The sequence below is a fragment of the Chinchilla lanigera genome, unplaced genomic scaffold (genome assembly GCF_000276665.1).
Source record: "Chinchilla lanigera isolate Chin_1 unplaced genomic scaffold, ChiLan1.0 scaffold00141, whole genome shotgun sequence".
Classification (NCBI taxonomy): Eukaryota; Metazoa; Chordata; class Mammalia; order Rodentia; family Chinchillidae; genus Chinchilla; species Chinchilla lanigera.
In genome coordinates this window covers 2,385,722-2,408,022 of record NW_004955542.1, presented here as the reverse complement: position 1 = coordinate 2,408,022, position 22,301 = coordinate 2,385,722, and the positions used below count along the sequence as shown (strand labels likewise).

Sequence of the window (22,301 nt, the reverse complement as noted above, 5' to 3'; positions counted from 1 at the left end):
AGGTGAGAAAGTGATTCCAGGGTTGTCCTGGATGGCAGCGCGGCTGCTCAGTGCCAGAGTGCATGAGGTGCCCCCAAGGCGTCAGACCTGAGGGTGTCAGATACTCACTCCAGGGTCCTGCCAGAGGTGGGAGCTGGCCCACCAGGGCTGCACACCATGGACAGCCTTGCATAGGGACCCAGGCCCTGGCCAAGTCTGGCTCCTGCTCTCAGTGCTGGGGCACTGGAGGGTTCCAAAAGCCTGGTGCTGGTCCTAGCCTGTCCCTGCTGGGCACCACTGCCCTTCGCGCGTCTCGGGGATGAAAGCACAGCGAGGGCCCTGCCTCCTGTAGCTGCAGTCAGCGGAGCCAGGCAGAGCCGCGCACAGGGTTCTGACAAGGACAGACCCAGAGCGTACTCCAGCGCGGACACTCAACCTCTGCGGGGCTGATCACTCAGTGGAATAAGGGAACTTAAAGGCGAGGGAAAAAAAGAAAGAAACCTTTATTTACAGCCGTGGGAGTCCCGCAGGAGTGCACACGCACGCAGCACGTGCACACACTGAACGTGCAGGGCAGCCACACGCCCTCAGTGCCCTACCCGCACCACCATCACTGTGACATTGTCCGCAGAACCCCGCTGCACCGCCTTGCTGGCCAGCCTGTTGCATGCAGCTTCATAGCGAGCGTCCACAGCGGGCTTCCCTTCCCGGGTCTGGATCTTCTCATCCTACCAGGAAGAAAGGGAGGCGACGACACAGTCAGCAACCTGACTGAAATCAGAGAGCCTTGGGGATGGTGGGGACTGGTACTCATCCCTGGGTTAACCCACCAATGGCCATGGCGCACGTGCTGTCAGAAGGGGCCTGGCTGCAGGAGGCAGGTCACTGGGACGTTGCCTCAGGAGATGTTTAGGTGGCGCTCCTCCTAACCTCTGCTTCCTTTGCCCACCATGTCCTTCTGCCATGATGTCCCTGCCTTGCAGCCAGCTATCAATGGACTGAACATTCTGAAACTGAGCCTCATCAAACCTCTCCTTCCAGCTGTGGATGTGGGGAACTGTGTCTCAACAACAGGAAAGCTGACCACAACGGCCCGTATCACTCTCCGAGACACAGCAGCCAGGGGAGGGCCTGCTCTTCCTCATGGGGGTGGCAGGACAAAGTGACCTGGGAGTTCCCTGGGCACTGACAAAGCACAAGGGGTGGTCCTGAACGGAGGACATGGGCTCTGGGACTCCTGCTCCTCTGGAAATGAAGGTGCAGTTGAGGCAAGTGCCACCTCTGTGACATTCCTCACCTCCAGGCAGGACAAGATGAAGTTCACAGCTTCTTCTGGGGTAAAGACCTTGAAGAGCCCGTCACAGGCCAGCAAAATGAACCTACCACCCCGGGAAGAAACATCAATGAGTTTTAGCATCAAACTATGAAAACAAAATGGCCCACAGATGGGGTCAATGTTTCTCAGTGGCTAATGATTTTAAAAACGACTTTTACAAGACCAGCACTACTTAAATGCAGCTCTAAGTGAGGCAATCAGAAGTGGGCCTCCCGCTGTGTCCACCCACAGCCACCAACACCTCCAACGCTAGGTGCTGCACATCCTGAGTCAGGGGGGTTCCCTGCTGGCACATGGGCTATGGTGAACACACCTGCATCCCACCACTACAGCCCGGGGCAGCCCTCGAGGAAGTAAAGCTGACGGTACGTTTCGGACCAAGTGAGGCATCCTCAGGGGTGCTTTACACTGAGGACCTAAGACCCCAGGGGACCCCAGTTTCTTTGGTCTGAAAAGAACATCTGTGCTCTCTGAAGTCCACCCTTCCCCTAGAACGCGGCAGAGGCCCCAGCACCTCGGCTCCTGCACGGCAGCCCCATCCTCCCTATGCAGCTTGCGGGCGGCTGCCGCCTTTCTGCACTGTAGTGCCATCTCCTGTCCTCCTCAGAATGGCACTCGCCTAGCCAGCGTGCTCTGAGAACCGTCTGTGCCGGGACAGAGAGGGGACGAGGCCGAGCTGGGTCCTGCCCCTTCCAGTGTGCAGTCAGACCCAGAATAATGACGCACACAGAGCTGCGGCCACCACACAGGGGCCCAGACTGGGGCAGGCAAAGCACTGTCAGAAAACCAGGAGGGGCCGGTGGAGGCAAAGCAGGCGTGCAGGGGTGGGGAGCTGCCTCTGCAGCCGTGGGAGCTGCCTAGCGTCCTGCTCCCCATTCTCATGGGCTTTGCTCCGCCCCTTCCCGCTACTACCGCACTTCCACCCTCGCCCTACACGGGCTGCCATGCCAAGTCCTGCCTGGCTTGCTCGGGCTGCGACCTGACCTCTGGCCAGTACTTGTTCAGGCCTCCGCTCATGAGGCCAGGCCTTGTCTTACGCACTGGAAGGGAGACATCTGCACAGTCTTTCTGGACCCGTCTTGGGGGACCCTGCTTGAAGCCTCCCAATTCTACACCAATCATGAGCTAAAATTCAAAACCTCTACACAACGGCAGGCCCTGCACAGCCTGGCCCCAAAATACCTGCAGTCACTTCAACTCTCCCTGTGTCCTCCAAGTCCCTTGTGCCACTGCTGGCACCTGCTCGGCTGCACTTTCAACACTGTCACTCGGGCACACAGTGCAGCCTTCTCCAACAGAAATGCCCCTCCGCCACAGCCAGCCTCCACACTGCTGTGACGCCCGACTGCAAGGCTCATCTCTCAGTGGGCACCCCAGCCACTGGTCACACTGTCTCCACACCCCCAGGGCCCAGCGCAGTGCTAGACCCGGCTGTCACCCAGCACGCACCCCGCAGCACAGCAAAGCCTGGACACCAACTGGGAACGACTCCACACGCCGCATGTTCGCACAGTGTGGGGAGGCGATTTTACCTGTCATTGGGGGTCAGCTGGCACCGTCTGATATCAGGCACAGATGTAACCCCACAGCGCTTGTACTGCCCGTCCCCAATGGACCGGGATACCTCCAGCACGCCCAAGACACGCCCGTCCCTAAAAGAAAGGAAAAAACATCAGATGCCTCCTGACAGCATGGGTCCACAGAACTCATCTGACCTTAAAGGCAGGAAATAAGTGAGCGCAAGGTCTAGACTAGGCTCCACGTTCCTAACCAGCAATGACACTTCTCTACGTCACTGCGGCCACAAACAGTTCTCGAACTCTAGGCACTTCCCAGGCCTGCAGGGGCTAAGCCTGGAGTTGGGAACCGTGAAAAGCCAACACAGGCCCCACCCACCACACACCCATCCCATGTGGGCTGGGTCCCGCGCAGGACAAGCTCTGGAAGGGAGGTCCCACGAGACGGAGTTACTGCTGATGCTGTGCAGCACCGCTCAGTGTGGGACCCACAGCTCACTCCCAAGCCCTCCAAGAGATGCAGCAGCTGCCGCCTTTCCTTCTGAGTGCTGAGCAGCCTCAGCGGCCACGTCCTATGCTCCCCTAGGAGCAACAGGAGACCCCTGCGGCGGCCCAGCTGGGCCCAGGAGAAGCCCATCATCTCAGAAAATATCTTGGTAACAACGTGGCCAGCGGCCTGCTCATGCCTGACTCCCAGGCACCCTGCAGGAGATGTGTGACATGTATATTTCGGCTCAGCAGAGCAGACCCAGGAAACTGTGCAGGAAGCCCAAGCCATTTACCCTGCGGGCTTCGGCCTCGAGGACAAGCCAGTGCTGACTGGGCTCCTCGGGTTACAGCCCAGGCCCAGGGCACTCCTGCTTCCCAAGCTGCTGTTGTGGGACTCCACGGCACTCCCCTCACATCTGCCCCTGCACTGTCTGCGTTGTGGGCGCAATAGGATCTGGGTTCACAATAGGGTCCTCCCTTAACTGCTGAAGATTCGGCCTCCCACCTTCCTCTCCAAGGCTTCCGGGAAGTGGCTTTCAAGTTCAACCTGCCCCACCAATCTGCCTGTCCCTGGGTGCCACCCTCCCTAGGGTGGGTCTCCTGCCCTCGTGCACTGCCAGGCTTTGCTGCTTTACTTCCATTTCAATCTCCACTCAACTTAGCAGCATGTTCCTACCAGTGGACTCGCTGCTTAACACAGCCCCAGATCTCAGCCGTGCCTGCTGCCTCGTCCTGCTCCAGGCCTTCGCTCACAACCAGAGACGGGAGACTGAGACGTCCTCTTCCCGGCAGTGGCTCTGACCTCAGCATCTTGAGCATGTGAGTGAGCTTGGGCACACAGCAAGTTGCCATCAGGCCTACCCAAGATGGACGTGTGTGACGCTGAGGCTGGGTAGTGCAGGCGCCAGCTCCTATGGATACCTGACGAACGGCAAGCGCCACAGCCAGCGTGTGAGCAGGATGGGCACTTCAGGGACAACTGGAGGACCCATGCCAGGACGGACGGAGTCAGTACTCGGCCCAATTCTGGGCACAGCACTGGCATGTGTAAGTCTAAAGGCTACTGCAAGCACCTCCCCACCTGCTCAGACGCCTCTGGGTACAATGAATGCCCTGTGGCACAGCCACCTTCTGGGTAAGAAAGTAGAAGAAATGGGAATACAGGTGTGGATGTGCTTATTTTTCTGAGAAAAGGTAGAAGCAAAACAGGAAATAGGGTGAAAAGGACAGTGACAAAAGCACGACATCTCTAAATGTATCTCGATACTCTGAATCAGGGAGCAGCGAGGGGCTCAATTTCTTACTGTGCTAAGATACACATTTAACCCTTTGCAGGATGCAGTGTGGCACACCGAGAGTATCACCCTGCTGTGCACCCACCACACCATCCACCTACACAACTCATCTGTCCGAGCCAAAACCGTCCCGGGGGTGAGCGCTAGCCCCCACCCTCTCAGCCCAGACAACCAGCCTTCCCCCACCGAGGACTCTGGCTCCTCGAGAGACATCAGGTGAGGCATCACCTGCCCTCTGCCGGCTCACTTTCGTGGCCCGAGGCCCTCACGGCTCTGCCCTGTGCCCCTGCTGCAGCGCGTTGGTGCCACTCTCCTTCCTTTCAGATCTGTACACGGATCTGCTGACGACACTTGGGCGCTTCCCACCTGTGGCTGTGGTGAACGATGCCGCCGTGAATGCGGGTGTACAGTGAGCTCCTGTCTTCAGTTCCTTAGGGTTCACACCCAGACAAGGGCTGCTGGAGCGCAGGCTAAGTCTGTTTTATTTGTGGCTGTGGGGATGCCCCCAAGACCTCATGCATGGCAGGCAAGAGCTCTTTGCTGAGCAACAGCCCCAACCCCTTTTTATTTTGAGACCGCGTGCTGCTGAATTGCCCAGGTTGGTCTGAAACTGCGATTACCCCGCCTCCACATCAGTCTGATTTCTGCGGAACTGCTGTACTGCTTTCCACACGCCTGCCACGTTTTATATTCCTGCCAGTAGTGCCCGGATGTTCCAACTCTCCCACACAGTTCATACAGGGAAAAGAGCGCCCGCACTGAACACAAACTAAAACCAATGATGACAGCCAAGCTACTGAGGCCTCTGTGACGACAGTGAGTTCACCTGCCACACAGAACCCAACAGTAGCTCTAGCGAGGTTCGCTCTAAGCACAGGAGAGCAGCAGGAAGCACACAAGCTTCATGAGTACTAGTGATTCTGACACCATGATTCGGAAGCTCTTTTGACAAATGGAGTTATGTTATGAGGAGCCAAGATTTTAAGCATGAGACAAAGGCGGGACAAATATTAAGCCCAAGAGGAAAAAACCCTGTGATACTAATTTTGGGTAAGAAACAGCAATGTAAGTTTATAATTTTAAATGTGTTTCCAGCTGTCCTTGAACTCAGTGTTCAAGGTTTTCCAGCTGTCCTTGGACTCAATGACAACCCACCAAAATAAGCACCCAGCACACGGACTCTGGCTCCTAAAAGACCAGCGCAAATGTGTGAGGAGAACACAGGGCCCACCCTGAAGCATGTCTGCGGTGTACCTGGGACAACACGAACAGCAGGACGTGCCCTCTGTGAGAAGAGCACAGCAGCACACTTGACCCACAGGCAAGGACAGCACAGAGGCCCCTCTGCAGACCCTTCACTCGCTCTGCGAGCAGGTAACAAAGGGAAGGAGCTGGACGTTCACCCCACTCTCCGGAAGAGGTCGTATTTCCCCTCCTGGTGAGGCAAAGCCTTCCTCACAGATGCCCACTGACTGGGAGGGACTGCAGGTCTGAACATGGTCTCAGCAATCCCTAATGAAACGGTGACTCACACAGATAACTAAGGGACGCCATCGCTCAGGTGCGAGATGACAGGGACCAGAGAGCTTGCTGATTACACAGGGAACCACAGAGCCCTCTGGCTGAGAGCAGCGTAGCTAAGTGCTCGCTCATGCGGGACAGGTCTACCAAGGTGAGGAGCAGTCAGTGCAGCGTGTCCCTCATACCCCTTCATCTGACTCTGAACAAGGCTTTATACCCAACTTCTGGTTTACAGAAAATACATGAAGACTGTACCGTGAAGAAACAGGCAAATTCAAAACACTGGTGTAACTGGTGGCCTAGACTAACATGGTCCAGAGCCTAGTAGAGTACTCAAGTCCAAGGTAAATGTATGTGCTGATTAGAAGAATCGAGTCTGAAACAGACAGTGGGGACAACTGGGGAACTCTGAACAAAGAGAGGGGTTAGATAACCTACTATAACCTAGCATCACTCTTGGGTGTGAAAGGGTCACCAATGGGGCCCAGAACATCCCTACCCTCAGGAGATGCATGTCTGAGTACTTAGGTGTTAAACCCCTATGTCTACAAGTAACTTTCAACTACCTCTCTTTCTCTCTCTCTCTCTCTCTCACACACACACACACACACACACGTATGTACGCATGTGCACACAGCAGACATGTAAAATGTGAAATGGTGAATCTAGGTGGTAGGTAGTGAAACTTGCTTTACTATTTTGAAGTTTTGTTCCATGTTTGAAAATCTCAACCACAAATGGGGTTGGGGGCAGCCCTGGCCTCAGGTGCGAGAGCAGGTCCCAGCAGGCCTCTACTGCTTACAGACAGAGGGCCACTGCAGGTCCCAGAGGTGGACCCTGTCAGGTGAGCCCTCTTAGGCATCTGAACACTGCTCTCAGGCACAGTGGTGCACAGGGGTGTAGTCAGGCGGCAGAACTCAGGCAGACGACGAAGCTCACAGCCTGACCCTGTCACTGCTCATGAAAACTGAGGCCGGTGTGAGCACAATCTCCTTACTAATGCAGGGGTTCTAAACCAACTCCAAGGGGACGGCCTCGTGACTAAACCTGGCCTGGTGTAGAAACATATGTCCCTGACGGAACGTGCACAATCTGCTGCATGCTCACGCTCACAGCTTACTTCTATATCCGAAAGAAAACAAAACTGTATCGGCCAGACTGCGTAATAACCCAGGAAATACTTCCGGTCAGGTTCATCACGCAGTGTCCTTGAGGTGGAATTTTCTTAGAGACAAAGGCTCTCATTTAGCCTCTTGGGAGAGGTGGCAGAGGACAAATCAGAGCAAGTATATAGTCCTCAAAGATTCACAGGCCATGAAGGCAGAACTCTGTGCCAGGAAAACTGTTCCCAAGAGCCCAGAGGTGGTCAGCACACTCTGAAGTTCTCCTGTGTCTGTAATGGGGTTTCTATTTTCTGGATTCCTGTTGCAGTATCCCAAGCAATGGGGACCACGGGCTCACCCCATCTCACCCTATTTTAACTACGTTAGATTTTTCTATCTGAAGAACTCACCTAAAACTGTTGACCCACTCGGTGTAACAACTGGCAATGTAAGAAGGTTCCTAGATACAGAGAAAATGTGGCAAATGGTGAGCATTAATCTGAAACAGGGTCTGTCTTTTTGTAAATTTAAGGCATGTTTCCTGCATAAAAATTGCTTCTGCCTGTAATCCCATCACTTGGGAGGCTGAGGCAGGAGGATCACTGTGAGTTAGAGACCAGCCTGGGCTACAAAGAGAGCCCAAGGCCAGCCTGAACTGCATAGCGAGACCCTGTCTCAAAAAGACCAAAAAAAAAAAAAATTGCTTCTGCTTGGACATAAACTAAGGCTGACCACAGTCATCCAGGTATGTCACCAGCGCTAGACCGGAGACAGGGTCTTGTCATGCTCAGACTGAAACACAGGGAGTCTGACTCCTGGAAGGTCTCGGGACTTCTGTAGCCAAGAGCCCTCCTTCCCTGGGCCCGTCACCGGCCTTCGGTTACCTGACGTTTCCTCCAGCCTTCTGTATTCTCATCCGTTCTTCGTACTGGGTTGGATTATGCTCTTTGCTGAGGCTTAAGGCTGCGTGTTTCTGACTCTCCTCGTTGTAGCGGCACAGGATCGCCTGGGAAGAGGGATATTGTAACAGTCATGAAAGGCAACGAGCATGATCTAAAGTTTCCAGCGATGGAGGTTAACAACGGAGCCAGCTGCCTGCTGACAAACACAAGTTCAGAGAATTCCGCATCAAACGAGTGTCAAATGGCACAGTCAAAGCACCCCAGACAAGGCGAGCGGCCCCAGTCTCAGACTCGATTCTGGCGTAAACGGGATGATCACAGTCAGGGCTCACTATGGCTGCTCTCACAGCTGCAACATGAAAGGCAGTCATGAGCCTCCATGTCCAAGAGGCAAACATGAAGGCGGACATCTGCACCTCCGTGTTCTCACCACCAGCACGCTTGCTGTGCAGTGTCACAGAGGACACGGCCAGAGTACCAGTGCCACACCTCCCCACCTGCAGGTCCAGGATTCACACTGCCTCTGGCTCCACAGCTCCACCGATCTCCTTCCTGCTGGCTTTGAAGCCACTTGGTCTAAACACCCATGGCCAAGAGTCGGTCCACCAGAGAACAGAGGGTCCGCGTCACAAACCCCACTGGGAGGGTCTATCATGCTCTCTGTTGCAGCCCTACAGATGAATAAACAGCCCAGAGACCGTTCACTCAGACAGGAATAAACAGGTCCCTTGTTGGGGGCTCAGGGTCAGAAAAGGCTGCTTGAGGGGGCAGTCACTGTGTGAGGGAAGGAGCACAGGGCTGCTGATGTGCTAACAGCACTGAGCACAGTGAGCAGGGCAGGAGGCCTGGAGCAGCCTGGGGAGCTTCACATCACCTCCCTGCACCAGCGCCGCAGAAAAAGCTGCTCTGGGCTCTCCGCTGCCCCTGGTGCCCTGAGGCTACTGGTACTTTTCTAGTTACAGCTTTCAAGTTATTCTGAAATCAGTAGGAGTAAATGCTTCCCATTCAGTACCACCTGGGGTCAGAGAAGTGAGTGCCCAAGCTCATGGATCCTGATTCACTTCCAAGCCGTAGTCCCACTTAGGTGCACACAGGCACGCACGTGCATGGGGCAAGGACAGCAGTGCCGTTACAGAGTGTAAACTTCCCAGAGAACAAACTGCCTGTAGGCTCAGCTGCTCCTCTCCCAGGGGTCCAACTGTGCACAATCCCTGCACCAATCCCACCAAAGGTTCAACTGGCCACTGTCAAACTTCATCTTAAGGTTCTCCCACAAGCTGTGTCGTCACCTAGTTGGGTGGCCCAGAGCCACATACCCGACTGTCTCCGAGGTTGGCGATGTACAGGGTGTTGTCCACAGCCAGGACACAGGTGGCAGTGGACCCATCCTTCCATGCAGGCTTCCTGGGGAGACACCAGAGATGCGATCACCACCATCAGACTCCTAAATGGATGCTCCCCCAACACTCACAGCCAGGTCTAGGTATAGCTGTGTCCCCCAAGTTAAAGGCTTGGTTCCCAGGGAATGCTGCCAGGAGGTGCTGTGGACTTTTGAGGAGGTGCTGTGGATTTTCAGGAGGTGGGACCCAATGGGAGGCCTCGGGCACTGTAGTCATTCCTGGGAGGAGGACTGTGGGACCTCTTGCAGATGCTTCCTCCAGGGCGTGGTAAGGCCCTGCTGGGTCTCCCCCTGCGTCCTGGCTCTGACTCAGGCGTCTCCCATGAGCTGTACAAGGCCCAAACCAAGGGGGCCAATCCACCTTGGACTTCACATCCAAATTAAAATTCTATCCCTTCTTATGTATTTCGCACCAGGTATTGTGTGTCTGCAGTGATACAAAGCCTAACAGGCTCACTTGCTTCTGTTCTGTCTTAGGTAATGCTTCAAAGGGCTTACTGGGTGCCGGGCACTTTTCACACAGGGAATGTTACAGTTAAGCCCTGTCGTCCTGCATGGATTATACTTACTGGCTCGAAGCCTGTTTAAGGAACTCTTCATCAGTATGCTTGAAAGTGTCCAAAAGGCATCTCTTCACGGTTTTCTCTACACTGACCACATCTCCTATTACAGAGGGCCAAAGAACACAGTCTCTCAAGGAGGGAAGACCGTCCTCCCACTGTCATTTAGATTCTGAACTTTCTGGGCCTGGGGATTTAGCTCAGTGGCACAGTGCCTGCCTGGCAAGTACAAGGTCGTGAGTTCAATTCCCGGTACCACAAAAAAAAACAAAAACAAGAAAAAACAGATTCTGAACTTTCTGCACATCAGCTGACCTCTGTGCGTGAGCAACAACAATCTATTTCCTCACTGTAAGACCAATCAAAATGGACTGAACTTACTAGCTTCCCCAGCAGCCAAGCAGCCAAGCCACCCACTGCATCCTGGACAATTCCGGGAAGACCTGGGAAGTGCTACGTGGACCACACAGCACAGTCACACCCCTCAGCCTCAGGCCACTCTGCCTGCCAATCTACACTTTTAATGGAAATCATCACAACTGGGTGCAGTGGCATGCACGCCTGTAACTCCAGCTGCTCTGAGGGCTGAGACAAGAGGGTTGAGAATTCAAGGCCAGCCAGGGCAACTCAGCGAGACTCTGCTGGATGCAGCTCAGTGGTAGTACAACCCTGCATTTGACCCCCAGTGCTGGAAAAACTGATCAGTGACTCCTCCCCAAAGCAAAACACCATATCCAACAGACTCACACAGCCATCCACGCAAGTCCCAAATGAGTGTTACCTGATTTAGTTCTCAGTCTCACCTTTAGGGAACTTCCTGATCAAGTTCTGATGTAAATTCTGTGCAGCAAATTTTGAGGCTCGAATTCCTCCATGTCCATCAAAAACAGCAAAATACGAGACCCGTGTACTGGAAGAATTAATTGAGAATCAATGGAATTCTCATAGCAAAGATCATACTTCCTCATTAAAGCTTTTAAAAAGCTCATCTCAGATAACTCACAACGATGCTTCTGCCTCAGCCTCCCAAGTGCTGGGATTACAGGTGTGCGCCACACACCCAGCTATGAACTGAGTAAGACAAAAGTCATACTGCTAAGACACCAGTCACCCTGTCACAAGTGGAAAAAAGCTGGACTATTAACTGAAAAATAAGGTAACTCTCACAGCACATTAGAGGTTAAGCACCCATAGGGGTTTCCAAAACGCCCCCAAGACCTGTTAACTCTTTCACTGAGGATGAAATCAAAATTCAGAACTTGTTTCCTATTTAAATCAGGCTTAGCTTCGTACATTAACATAGTTATTGGTCCAAGACAGTCAAAAATGTCTTTAAAAGATCAGTGAAGTTCCAGAATTGTAACTCAATTAAATTTTGACTAATATCTTTTTGTTCTTGTTGTTTTGAGACAGATTCTCACTATGTAGTTCAGGCTGGCCTTGAACTCAACACTGTAGCCCAGGCTGGCCTCAAACTCACAGCAATCCTCCTCCTCAGCCTCTGCAGTGCTGAGATTACAGGTGTGCATACCCACCGAGAACAATACCATATTTTTAAAGCCTATCTCACTAGCTGTATTCCTATACCCCTTTCATTCTGCCAGAAAACCCACATGAATGGAATAAAAGGAAACAAGAAAACTGTTTTAAGAACACAGAACGCCTAGGAGAAATGACATTTACTCTGCAGAGCTACTCTTCTTTCAAACTTTCTGGAATTCTCTTTCAATACAGGCTATCATGAGCCACCCTCATCTGGCTTACACCTCAGCACTGTCACCTACAGCCTGGTGTTTTCTGGGGTGGCAGTGCTGGTAAAGTAAGACTCGTGTGCCCTCAAAGGATGCGCTCTCTGGGCTCTGCAGGGGGTCCGCGCAGCCCTGAGGGCAGGCCAGCATACCTCCCCTCTGCCCATGATCAGCTGTTTGGGAGCAGTATCACCCCCTCTTCTTCACAACACCGTCTCAGCTACTGGACAGAACCCACTGGCATGCAGCAAGGCAACAACCAACTGGTAACATGTAGTGCACATGTAATTGCAGATTGTGCAAACTATATACATATGTAGCTGTGACTAGGCTATACACATTATCGTGTCTGTAAAATGGAGTATGTTAACAGTCACTTCATGTCCCATCTTATGGGTTTTTCCTCTGTGCCTAAGTCATCCCAAAATGCTTCACTTCAGCTGATAAGTCTGTAGAAAACTGCTCGCTGTCTTTTTTTTCTCAAAACCATTTACAACATTTTGTTCTCTAGAGGCTGTGATTACCTAAATCACCTTTCCTTCATGCCAGACTTTAATTAATGGCTCCTGGTGCTAGCCACCAGAACTCAGATTAAGATGTCTGTCAGAAGCTGCCCTACTCCCACCCCGTGGCAGTCACTGCACACGACTGCAGGCTGCTGACAGATGCTCAGCAGTATCTGGGCCTTTACCCACCAGGTGCCAGCAGCAGCCTCCCCCCAAACTGTGACAACAAGCATCTCCTCAGACACTGACAAATGTCCCCTAGGGGGCACAAAACAGCCCCAGCCGAGAACCACTAATGTAGAAGGAATTCAGGTCACCTGTCAGTCTTTGTAGAAAAGACAAACACCACAGTCCAAAGCACCACTCAGAACAGAGTTTAATGTCCACCAGTTTCACTGGAGCTGGTCACTCACATGAGGGACGAAGGGGGCTTGCACTCCTCAGTGATGTCGTTCAGGATGACATGGGCATCCTGCATCTCCTCCCTCTCGCCCTTCCGCTCAGCCACGTAGCCCTTCAGACCAAAGATCTCCGAAGAGCCTAGGGAAAGAGAACAAAAAGCCAATACAAAACTGTGCCCGGCCTTTAAAGTCCTAGTCCCAGAGCAAATGAGGACTGCAGCCGCTTTACTTGGCGACCTCCTAAGGGTGCAGTACACACAAACAAGCAGAACCCCTCAAGGCATGTTCCCCGGCTGCGAGTCTGTGACTGTCATCAGAGCTGTTGGGCAGACTGACCTGGGCACACATGCGAGGACAGCCAGCGAGCACCAAAGGGCTCTGCCTAAGGGGGACAAAGCTCCAGGGCCAGGGCAGTGCTGCCCAGCTTAGTCAAGAAAATCCAATCTGGTGATCATTCAAAGAGGATAGAAACACTCTTGCATTTGGAAAAGTTTGTCCCAAATGTCCTGTTAGGGAGCCTTAAAACATGTATTTTCATGTTCAACGCTGGTTAATGTCAACAAATGATTAAGACAGTTGCTTTTACTTCAACTGAGGAAGCAAAGTAAAGAGTCTAACTAGGCATAAAACCTGGCTGCATGTCCACAACGGGGCCTACAAGCATGCTGTCCCAGCAGGCAGCTCGTCCCATCAGTGGACCACCTCAATGCGGTGATGGGACAGTCATGCACATACCACCAGAGGTTCAAGGTGGTGGGATGTGTTAAAGGTCAGGCCCATTTAAGCTCATTTTCTGACATTTGAAGCCATGTAAGTAATAAAACACAGACAGCTGCCCTGTGGGAAAGGCTAAGCTGAAGCCCACATCTTGGCAGAAGTGGATCTTTTCACCCCCTTGCCATGCACCCCTACAGCCCTCACTCAAGTAATCTTTGCCACAGGACAAAGCAGTCAGTATGGGAAAGGAAAATTCACAGCTATTTCTCTTTGGCTGATGCTGATCAACAAGTTATAACCAAAGATTGGGAATCAGAGAGAGATGGAGCAGTTGATAGAGCCATTCTCTATAGAAAACTAAGACAAAGCTCGAATACTTCGTAACCCTCAAGGAACAAATGCAGTGTCCCAAGTTAGGGCCAGACATGCATGAAAAAAGGCCAAGCAGAAAGACCAAAGGCAGCCTTGGAAACTATCCACAAAAAGGAAACTCTACCCATTTCTTAGATTCAAACATAAAAGTGTAATTAGAAAGCTGAAATTATGTTTGCTCTGGGTTGTTTTAAAATACAAAGTCTAATACATGTGTTTTCAAACTGTCTGAAAACCTTTACAAACTTTCTTTTCCACAAGCTCTTCACTGCCATTCTTCTCCTCCTCAGAGGCTTTCCGCTTTGCTCCTTTCCCTTCATTCTTTACCATCTGGGAAATCGATGCAGCAAGAGAACCTGGCAATACACGAAAAGCCAGAGAGAAATATAGCTGTCAACTGTCAGAAACCGTCACCACCAGACTGAGCTCCGCCTGGGCCCTGGCGGCAGGATGACACTTCCTGCAAGGACCAGCAGATACAGCAGTGAGGGCGGGCGTGGGAGAACATGGGCAGTGCCAGGCCCCACAGTGGGAGAAGACAGCAACATGTGTCCTGAGTCACAGTGACCCTGAAAATACTAGTACAACAGGCTTCTCAGTAAAAATTAATAAATTTAAATTAAAATGTAAAAATGCACATACATATGTTTGGCCTATAGCATACACATTTTATGTCCGAAGATCCTTACTGATAAATAGGGCCATTTCCAAAATCTGTAAATAAATGGACATACCTTGTACAAGTTCAAAAAAGCAGCAAGTGTTCAAAAAGGCTCAAAATGAGGTAAAAGGCAGGCTTTATCCGAAAGGCAAGCCAGGGCTACTGCAGCCTCCCTCCTTCTCTGTACTCAAAGCCACACATCAGGGCACTTGCAGTGCTTGTGTTTGGAATCCAAAGAGTCTAGGCTCAAAAAGGAGGGTCCTAGGGCAAGTCCCTTAGCCTTTGAGCCAATTCTCATCTGCAATGCAGGGAGACACTGTCATCTCAGGGGACAGCTTGAAAACCAATGGGGAGATACTCCAAAGAGCCTACAAATGGCAGCTGTTCGCCTAGCAAACGGGCCTACATGTCCTCTGCACTGAAGTATAAAAGCACCGCATTCTCAACTAATTCTAGACATTTCAATGCTAAAGAAAAACAAACAGTTTACTGGAACTTATCTTATGACCTAGTACATGGTCAGTTTTCATAAGTGATTCTTGCCTGCTTAAGAAGACTATGTGGTCTCCTCAGACAATCCAAAATATCAGGTGCAAGGTTGTGTATATATAGAGACCCAAAATCCTAAGCATGTTAGTGGCAATATGTAAATCCTCTAAAGGCTTACTAGTTTACCATCCTTTTCCCTATAAATAACTAAGAGGTAACTCAACTGAATCTTCACTCCTCTTGTGAAATCCATGAGGAGTCTTGTCTGCACTGATGAACCTTCCCTGTATCTCAGAGCACTGTAAGGCTTTACGACCATGCTGTAATTTTGGGTATGAGTCTACAGCTCCGAGGGACACGAGAAGAATGTTAAATATTGTCAGGAGCAGGGAGACTATGCTAATAGGCTCGACACATTTGAGTCTGTCAGAAACAAAACAAGGCAAATCAGAGAAAGAGACTGAATTTCTTAAAAAAGGTTCATAACTGGGATGGGGGTGTGGCTCAGCAGTATAGCAGCTGTCTAGTATGCTCGAGGTCCTAGGTTCAATCCTCTGTACTACAAAATAAGCTAAATTAAAGATTAATGCCAAGGTTCAGAGTAAACTACTGAACTCTCCATTCTTAAAGTCTGTTCTAATACATTGAGCCAAGAAGTTAAGAGCCAGGCATGGTGGTGCACACATATAACCCCAACATTGAAAGAGGGTAAGACTGGAGGATTGTAAGTTTAAATCTCATCTGGGCAACTTTGTAAGACCCTGTCTCAAAATTTTAAAAAGTAAATTAATAAAAGGGCTGGTGATGTAAATGAGCAGTAGGGTGCCCCAGAGATGTGCTACTGAAGCATGCAAATTTGTGCTTCCACGAGACGGTGTCTACTCAGTTTTTAAAACTTTATGCTGTCATCCAACATCCTGTTAAAAGCTATACATAAATCCTGCCTACAAGGAAGTATGTGTTATTTCCATCAGCTCCTTGGAATCTATTTCTTTCTTACCTGACTCGCCACTGCCTGCAGGAGGGAGATCGTCAAAGAGCAAGGGTCCCCCAGATCCTGAAACACAGCAGAACACGGAGTGAACCCACACAGAACGGTAAAGCTTACATTTCAGAATCCATCCCACCAGGACACCTATGCAGGTTATAGAAATAAACTCAGAATTCTTGTGTCAATCCAATGGCAACTCATACTGCAGTGAGTAATAGCTTGAACCTATTTTAAAGTCCTACCACTTCAAAGGAAATAAAAATTCTGCCTTGAAAAGTTGAATTTTATTTCAGCTAGTAAAATCAATTCTCAAGTGAACCAGAGAAAACTGCTCAACATTTTTAGGCAGTACTTCTCAGGGCTAGTGACTAACAGATTTTTCTGCCTTACCTGATGCCATGGATTCAAAACTTAAGACAGTCCAACACCTAAAACATCTGTGTGTTGAAAATGGGGGAAAGGGAAAAAGATTGAGACAACTACAATCCCAGGATGAGCAGAGACGTTGACACACACCTGGGAGAGCCTGAAGACTGTACCTGAGTCAGTACTGCTGGCCGGGGGGAGGCCATCGAAGAGCAGTGGTCCTTTCTGAGCTTCTTTCCCTAAAACACAAAAAAACTTTTTAGAGAGCAGGTGGTCATCATCTGGGATAGACTTTCAAGGGGAATATAGAGTGCTCCCCACTTTGAGGCAAGTTTGCTATTATATTCAAATTCCTTCCTGTTGGACAAAACTTGCTTTAAAAAAGTATTTTCCAGACAGCTATATTGTTAAAGTGAATGAATGAAGCCCCATCAGGCATTTTAAGATCACTAGGTATTTTGAGGAAAACAAGTATCTTTCCTGTTAACAGGAGTTTCAGATAGTCCAGATAGATGGCCTCAGGAGAAAGCCAGGCAAACATTTTATCTAAAAATCTGAAGACTGGGGCCTGGGATATAGCTCAGCGGCACACCGCCTGCCTGGCAAGTGCAAGGTCCTGAGTTCAATTCTCACTACCAAAATAAAATAAAATAAAATCCGAAGATTTACATGCTGCAAAAATAGATGTCCTAAATTTTTATGTCCCATTATTTTTTTCCACATAACACTTAACCACCCACTGAACTCTCTAGCTTTTCTCCACAATTCTATTTAAGCTATTAAACATATGAAATTGCACAGAGGAGTACAGGAGAAATGAAGGGCTGAAAATGGAAGTATGGTAGTTCCCCCAACCCATGGTCTAACCATCCAGGTTGTCACCTGAGGTCAACTGCAGTCCAAAACATTAAATGGAAAAGTACAGAAGTAATCACTTCCTGTTGCCAACTGCACAGCACCTAGAGTAGTTTGCTGAGATCGTGCGCCGTCCCAGACCATGCTACCTGCCATTTAGTCACGTAGGGGTATAGTCACTCAGTAGCCCTCTTGGTTGTCAGGTCGACGGTCCCAGTATCTCACTGCTTGGTTTATTATTTTATTATGTATGTATGTATGTATGTATGTATGTCTTTTTGAGACAGGGTCTCACTATGCAGTTCAGGCTGGTCTTGAGCTCACTCTGTAGCCCAGGCTGGTCTTGAACTCGCAAGGATCCTCCTGCCTCAGCCTCCTGAGTGCTGGGATTACTGGCGTGCAGCACCACACCCTGCTCACTGCTTGGTTTAAATAACCTTTATTTTACTTAATAATGTCCACAGAGCACAAAATTTCATTAGAGTATATTGCTATGATTGTTCTACTTTATTTCTCTTGTCAACCTCTTCTGGGCCTAATTTACAAATTTAAACATATCATAGACATGTATCTACAGGGAAAAAATAGTCTGTATAGAGTTTATAACTCTCTGAGGTTCAAGCATCTACTGGTTCTTAGACCATATCTCCCTGGCTAAGGGAAAGGTACCATACAGGCCATTTACCTCCTACAAAGTTCAATCCACTAACCAAACACACACGCTGTGTCCCACTTCTTGTTCCTTGAAGATCAAGTATAAAAACATACACATTTAAAAACCAACTCACAGCTGGGCGTGGTGGCACATGCCTATAACCCCAGCACTTGGGAAGATGAGCCAGGAGGATCACTGTGAGTTTAAGGACAGCCTGGGCTACAAAGTGAGCTCAAGGCCAGCCTGAACTGCATAGTGAGACCTTGTCTCAAAAAGACCAAAAAAAAAAAAAAAAAAAAGAAATTCACTTTAACAAATTTATATCCTTTAACATGTTCACAACGGGTCTGTAATTCGTACGTCCTGCTGCTGGGTGCACTGAACCACCAGTGGTACCCACATGACAGTCCCATGCATGACTGTACCACTTGTATAATCAGTGGTACAAGCTGCCCAATGGAACCATCATACAGGTACCATTGGTGGTTCAAGCTGGTGTTTAGAATGTATTAAAGAGGTTCATCCACACTGTCTTTCTGCCTCTATGCAGAAATGAACTGGATAGCAATTCTCCTCTTTTAAACACAAAAATTTAAATTAAAAATTATAAACTCCCAAGAAGGAAATTTCTTGAGGGATTTTTAGGCAAGAAGTATCTAAATACTGTATATACAAGAAGTCCCTCAGTTAGCAAAAAGCATCTCTTTTGCCTTATGCCTTTATTACAAATGGAAAAATTACCCTAATACCTTAGAATCACCCTAAACAAAAAGAGGAGTTGCAAATACTTTCCCTTTTTTCCCAAGTGACATAAAGGCCTTATGGAAGGTATGAAATTGGTTGCAGGACTCCCCATAGATAACAAAGCCTAAGGATGCGTAAGTCCCCCTTGGGAAATGAGACCTGATCTGCATAAAACCTAGGAACATCTACCTGTCTACTTTAAACCATCTCTATAATACCTGTAATACCTAATACAATGTAAACACTAAGTAGTTGTTAGATGTACTGTTCAGGAAAGAATAATCAAAGAAAAGTCTGTACCTGTTCAGCACAGGTACAATTTTTAAAATTCTTTCAATCCATAGTTGGTTGAATCCATGCACATACAGGAGGCTGACTATACTCCAAGACACACGACATTAAAAGGTATTTAGGATAACCATGTACTCAATGTGCTAATCCCCTGCAAAAATCTCTACTGTTCTAGCAGGTCACTTCCAGGGTGAGTCCAAACTATGCTGGCCTGTAATTAAAATGCCCATTCTTCTAACAGACTCCAAATGTGCCTGGCATGATCCAGCACAATCCCACTGCATCTAGTGGGGCCAGCAGTCAGGGGACTTAGGAGAAAGGAGTGTATGTTACAGGGAAGACACTGGCCTGAGGAGAACTGACCCCTCCCTCCACTTGTGCCATAGTGAATTAACAGCCTACCCAAACATGGTCTCCCGTTGCCACTGTCCAGCAAAAGTAGTCTTCTTTACTTGTGGGCCACTTCCAGCTTAGTGCTAGCCTGGCCCCCTCCTTTCACTACTGCACTAAGATGGCTCCCCAAACTAGCACTATCCCCAGAGAATGCCCCTCACCTTTTCTTCTAACTCTAGAATACAAGAGGGACTGCAACTGAACAGAGATTACATTTTGCTGGCGACATTGAGAAAGGCTCAGGAAAACAAAAAAAAGGTATGGGTACTGTTTGTAAGGCATTATACTAGGCAGGCACTCTTATTTACTGATGAAGAACTAAGGTCAAATACTTGTCCAAGACTGGTGAGGCAAGAGGAGTGGACTGGTTTCCCAGCCCATGCTCCAGCTGAGGCGCCTTCACATACCAAAGCACTACAAAGGTTATCTTTCTAAGAAGTTCACAAACATCACATCTCACCCTCACAATAATCCTACAGTGGTAATCCTGAGGCACTGTAAGATTCCTGGAGTACCTTTTGTACCATCAAACAATGAAACCACAGGTTTGCATCTAGATATTGTGCGGAGCAGGTAGTGGTACTGGCGACGGAACCCAGGGCCTTTACACTGAGCTACATACTTAGCCCACTTTTTATTTTTTGAGACAGGGTCTTGCTAAATTGCCTGGGCTGGGCCTAACCTTGCTATCCTCTTGCCTTGGCCTCCCAGAGTACTAGTAGGATTGAACACTTAAACTACCATACCTAGATGTACTGGATCCTTAAAAAAAAATAAAAACCCTCTTGATCATTGATCCTACTCAAATAATGAAACTGCTGATTAGCTAAAACCTTACATTCTATTTTGAATGAAGAGAAATTGAAAGTATTGTGGGCTGTTACCATTGGATAAGTGTGACCTTGACCAAAACTTTGGAAGCACCCCCCTCAACCAGTTCAAATAGAATCCTAACAAGGAATGAAACACGCTGAAAACATTTTTACATTATAACTTTGTCTCTTTCTCTTTTGCATTATGTACATTCTAAAGCTAAGTCTACTTGAAGTTATGTATTACGTGAGAAAAGTACTCACAGGTCAGTCATTCAGGTTAGGTAAAGGTTTCTGTGTATAAAAAACAACAGATTTTAAAAGATTCTGCCTAAATTGTCTTTAATTCTTGAATTTTCTTTCAATTACAAAAGTAATACACACTTTTCCTAAACACCATAAAAGCATTTAAAAAAAAGGGCAGGTGGTGAAGGTGGGCTCGACCATAATCCCATTCCACAGCAACACTGGTACATACTTTCCACATTCCCTTATGCTCACCTGTTTGTATATGTGCATTTTTAGTTTTGGAAGACAGAAACAAAACTCCACCCAACACTCCACATACCTCATTCTCATCACTTACCAGGCCAACCTCCAGGCTAATGCACCTAAATGACTGACTCACCAACAGCTGTATACTATTCCACTCATTTGTCTGAGTCCCTTACTGACGTGCATTCAGACTGCTTCCAACACAATAAACAACTTTACACATATATTCTTTGCCTTTTAAAGACAAGGTTTCACTATACAGTTCAGACAGGCCTTGAACTCAGTTTAGTTTTTTTGGGGGGGGTAACTGGGAATCAAACTTGGGACCTTGTGCTTGGGCCACTAAGCTCTATTCCTTGAACTCAGTTTGTACCCCAGGCTGGCCTCAAACTTGCAGCGATCCTCCTACCTCAGCCTCTTGAGTGCTGGGATCACAGGCATGCACTGCCACAACAGGCCTACACATATATTCGTAATCCGTCAGACTGCTGGTCAAAAGATATGCAGCTTAAATTTGACAGAAACCAAAATTGTTTCCCCCAAAAGCTGTGGTAACTTCCATTCTCAACACACTTAATGAAAAGTCCTTTTTTCTACACAGTATTTTCACCAATTCTGCTAATCTTTGGGTGGAAAAATATAGCATGGCAGTGATCAGACATTCTTTTCCTCAGTGAGTAGAGAAACAGTTCTTCTATAAACGGTCAGGATACAGCCTTTGACCATTTTTCTTATGGGTTAATCTATCTTTTTATTACTTTTGTGATACTTTCATTTATTAGGTATTTTAACCCATAATAATGAAGACTGTAATTATTTTCTCAGTTTGCCACGCTGGTATTTTTTGTCCTATTGAAATTTGAAATTTTTATATAGTCAAATTCATTTTAGTTTGTATGACTTGAGGTTTTTCTTGTTTAACTCTGAAGTTTTACAGCTAATCTGTGGCACCTGCATATCATGAGCGAGGGCCAGGGTGCAGTTTAGCTTCATGCTTCTATTCACTTCAGCAATCAACATGATTTACTGAAAGAAAGCAAGTCTGTAAATAGTAACAGTACTTTCAAAAAATGTGAAATCTGATTCTGCTCTCAAATGATTGTTTTAGGGGCTGGGGGTTTAGCTCAGCGGCACAGCGCCTGCCTGGCAAGCACCAAGGTCTTGAGTTCGATTCTCGGTACCGGAACAAAACTGAGAGAGAAAAAAAAAAAAACCCTCAAATGATTTTTTTTAAACCTGTGAAATCTCATCTTCTTGGTTTTAACTATCTCTTAGGGTAACTTCGGGGTCCCAATTTTGTCACTCACTCCAGTACTTATCCCCCTCAGCTTCCTGCCATCTGAGGAAATTCCAAAAGCACATATTCTTTGCTTTAAAGCTACTTTCAAAAACACACTCGGGCCAGGTGTGGTGCCGCACACTCCATAATCCCGGTACTCGGGAGATGGAGGCAGGAGTGCTTCCAGTTCAAGGCCATTCTGAACTGCACAGCGAGACCCTGTCTCAAAAAAACAAAACGCTCAGCCAAGCAGGCCCCGTAAGAGTGCGTGTTCTCGAGAGCGGGGAACAGTTCACAAACGCGCGCTCCGGGAAGGGGGCTTAAACACACTGCAGCCCCTCTGCCACGCGGCAGCAGGCGCTGGACGGTGAGCCTGGAAAGGAGACGTGCCCTCCCCTGCACGTGGGGACAGGCTGCTAAGCGGC

General features: G+C 48.8%; 1 protein-coding gene across 1 annotated transcript; it reads right to left on the bottom strand.

Moving 5' to 3' along the window:
* Positions 1-463: 463 nt before the first annotated feature.
* Ilkap (integrin-linked kinase-associated serine/threonine phosphatase) lies at positions 464-16,591 on the bottom strand (the record flags this gene model as incomplete). The annotated part of the gene is given in 11 exon segments (XM_013508014.1): positions 464-707; positions 1,277-1,358; positions 2,848-2,967; positions 8,125-8,246; positions 9,459-9,546; positions 10,111-10,204; positions 10,905-11,011; positions 12,769-12,895; positions 14,082-14,201; positions 15,996-16,052; positions 16,526-16,591. Coding segments are annotated over 11 exon segments (1,124 nt in total), but the record flags the coding sequence as incomplete, so codon positions are not given.
* Between the last annotated feature and the right edge of the window lie 5,710 nt (positions 16,592-22,301).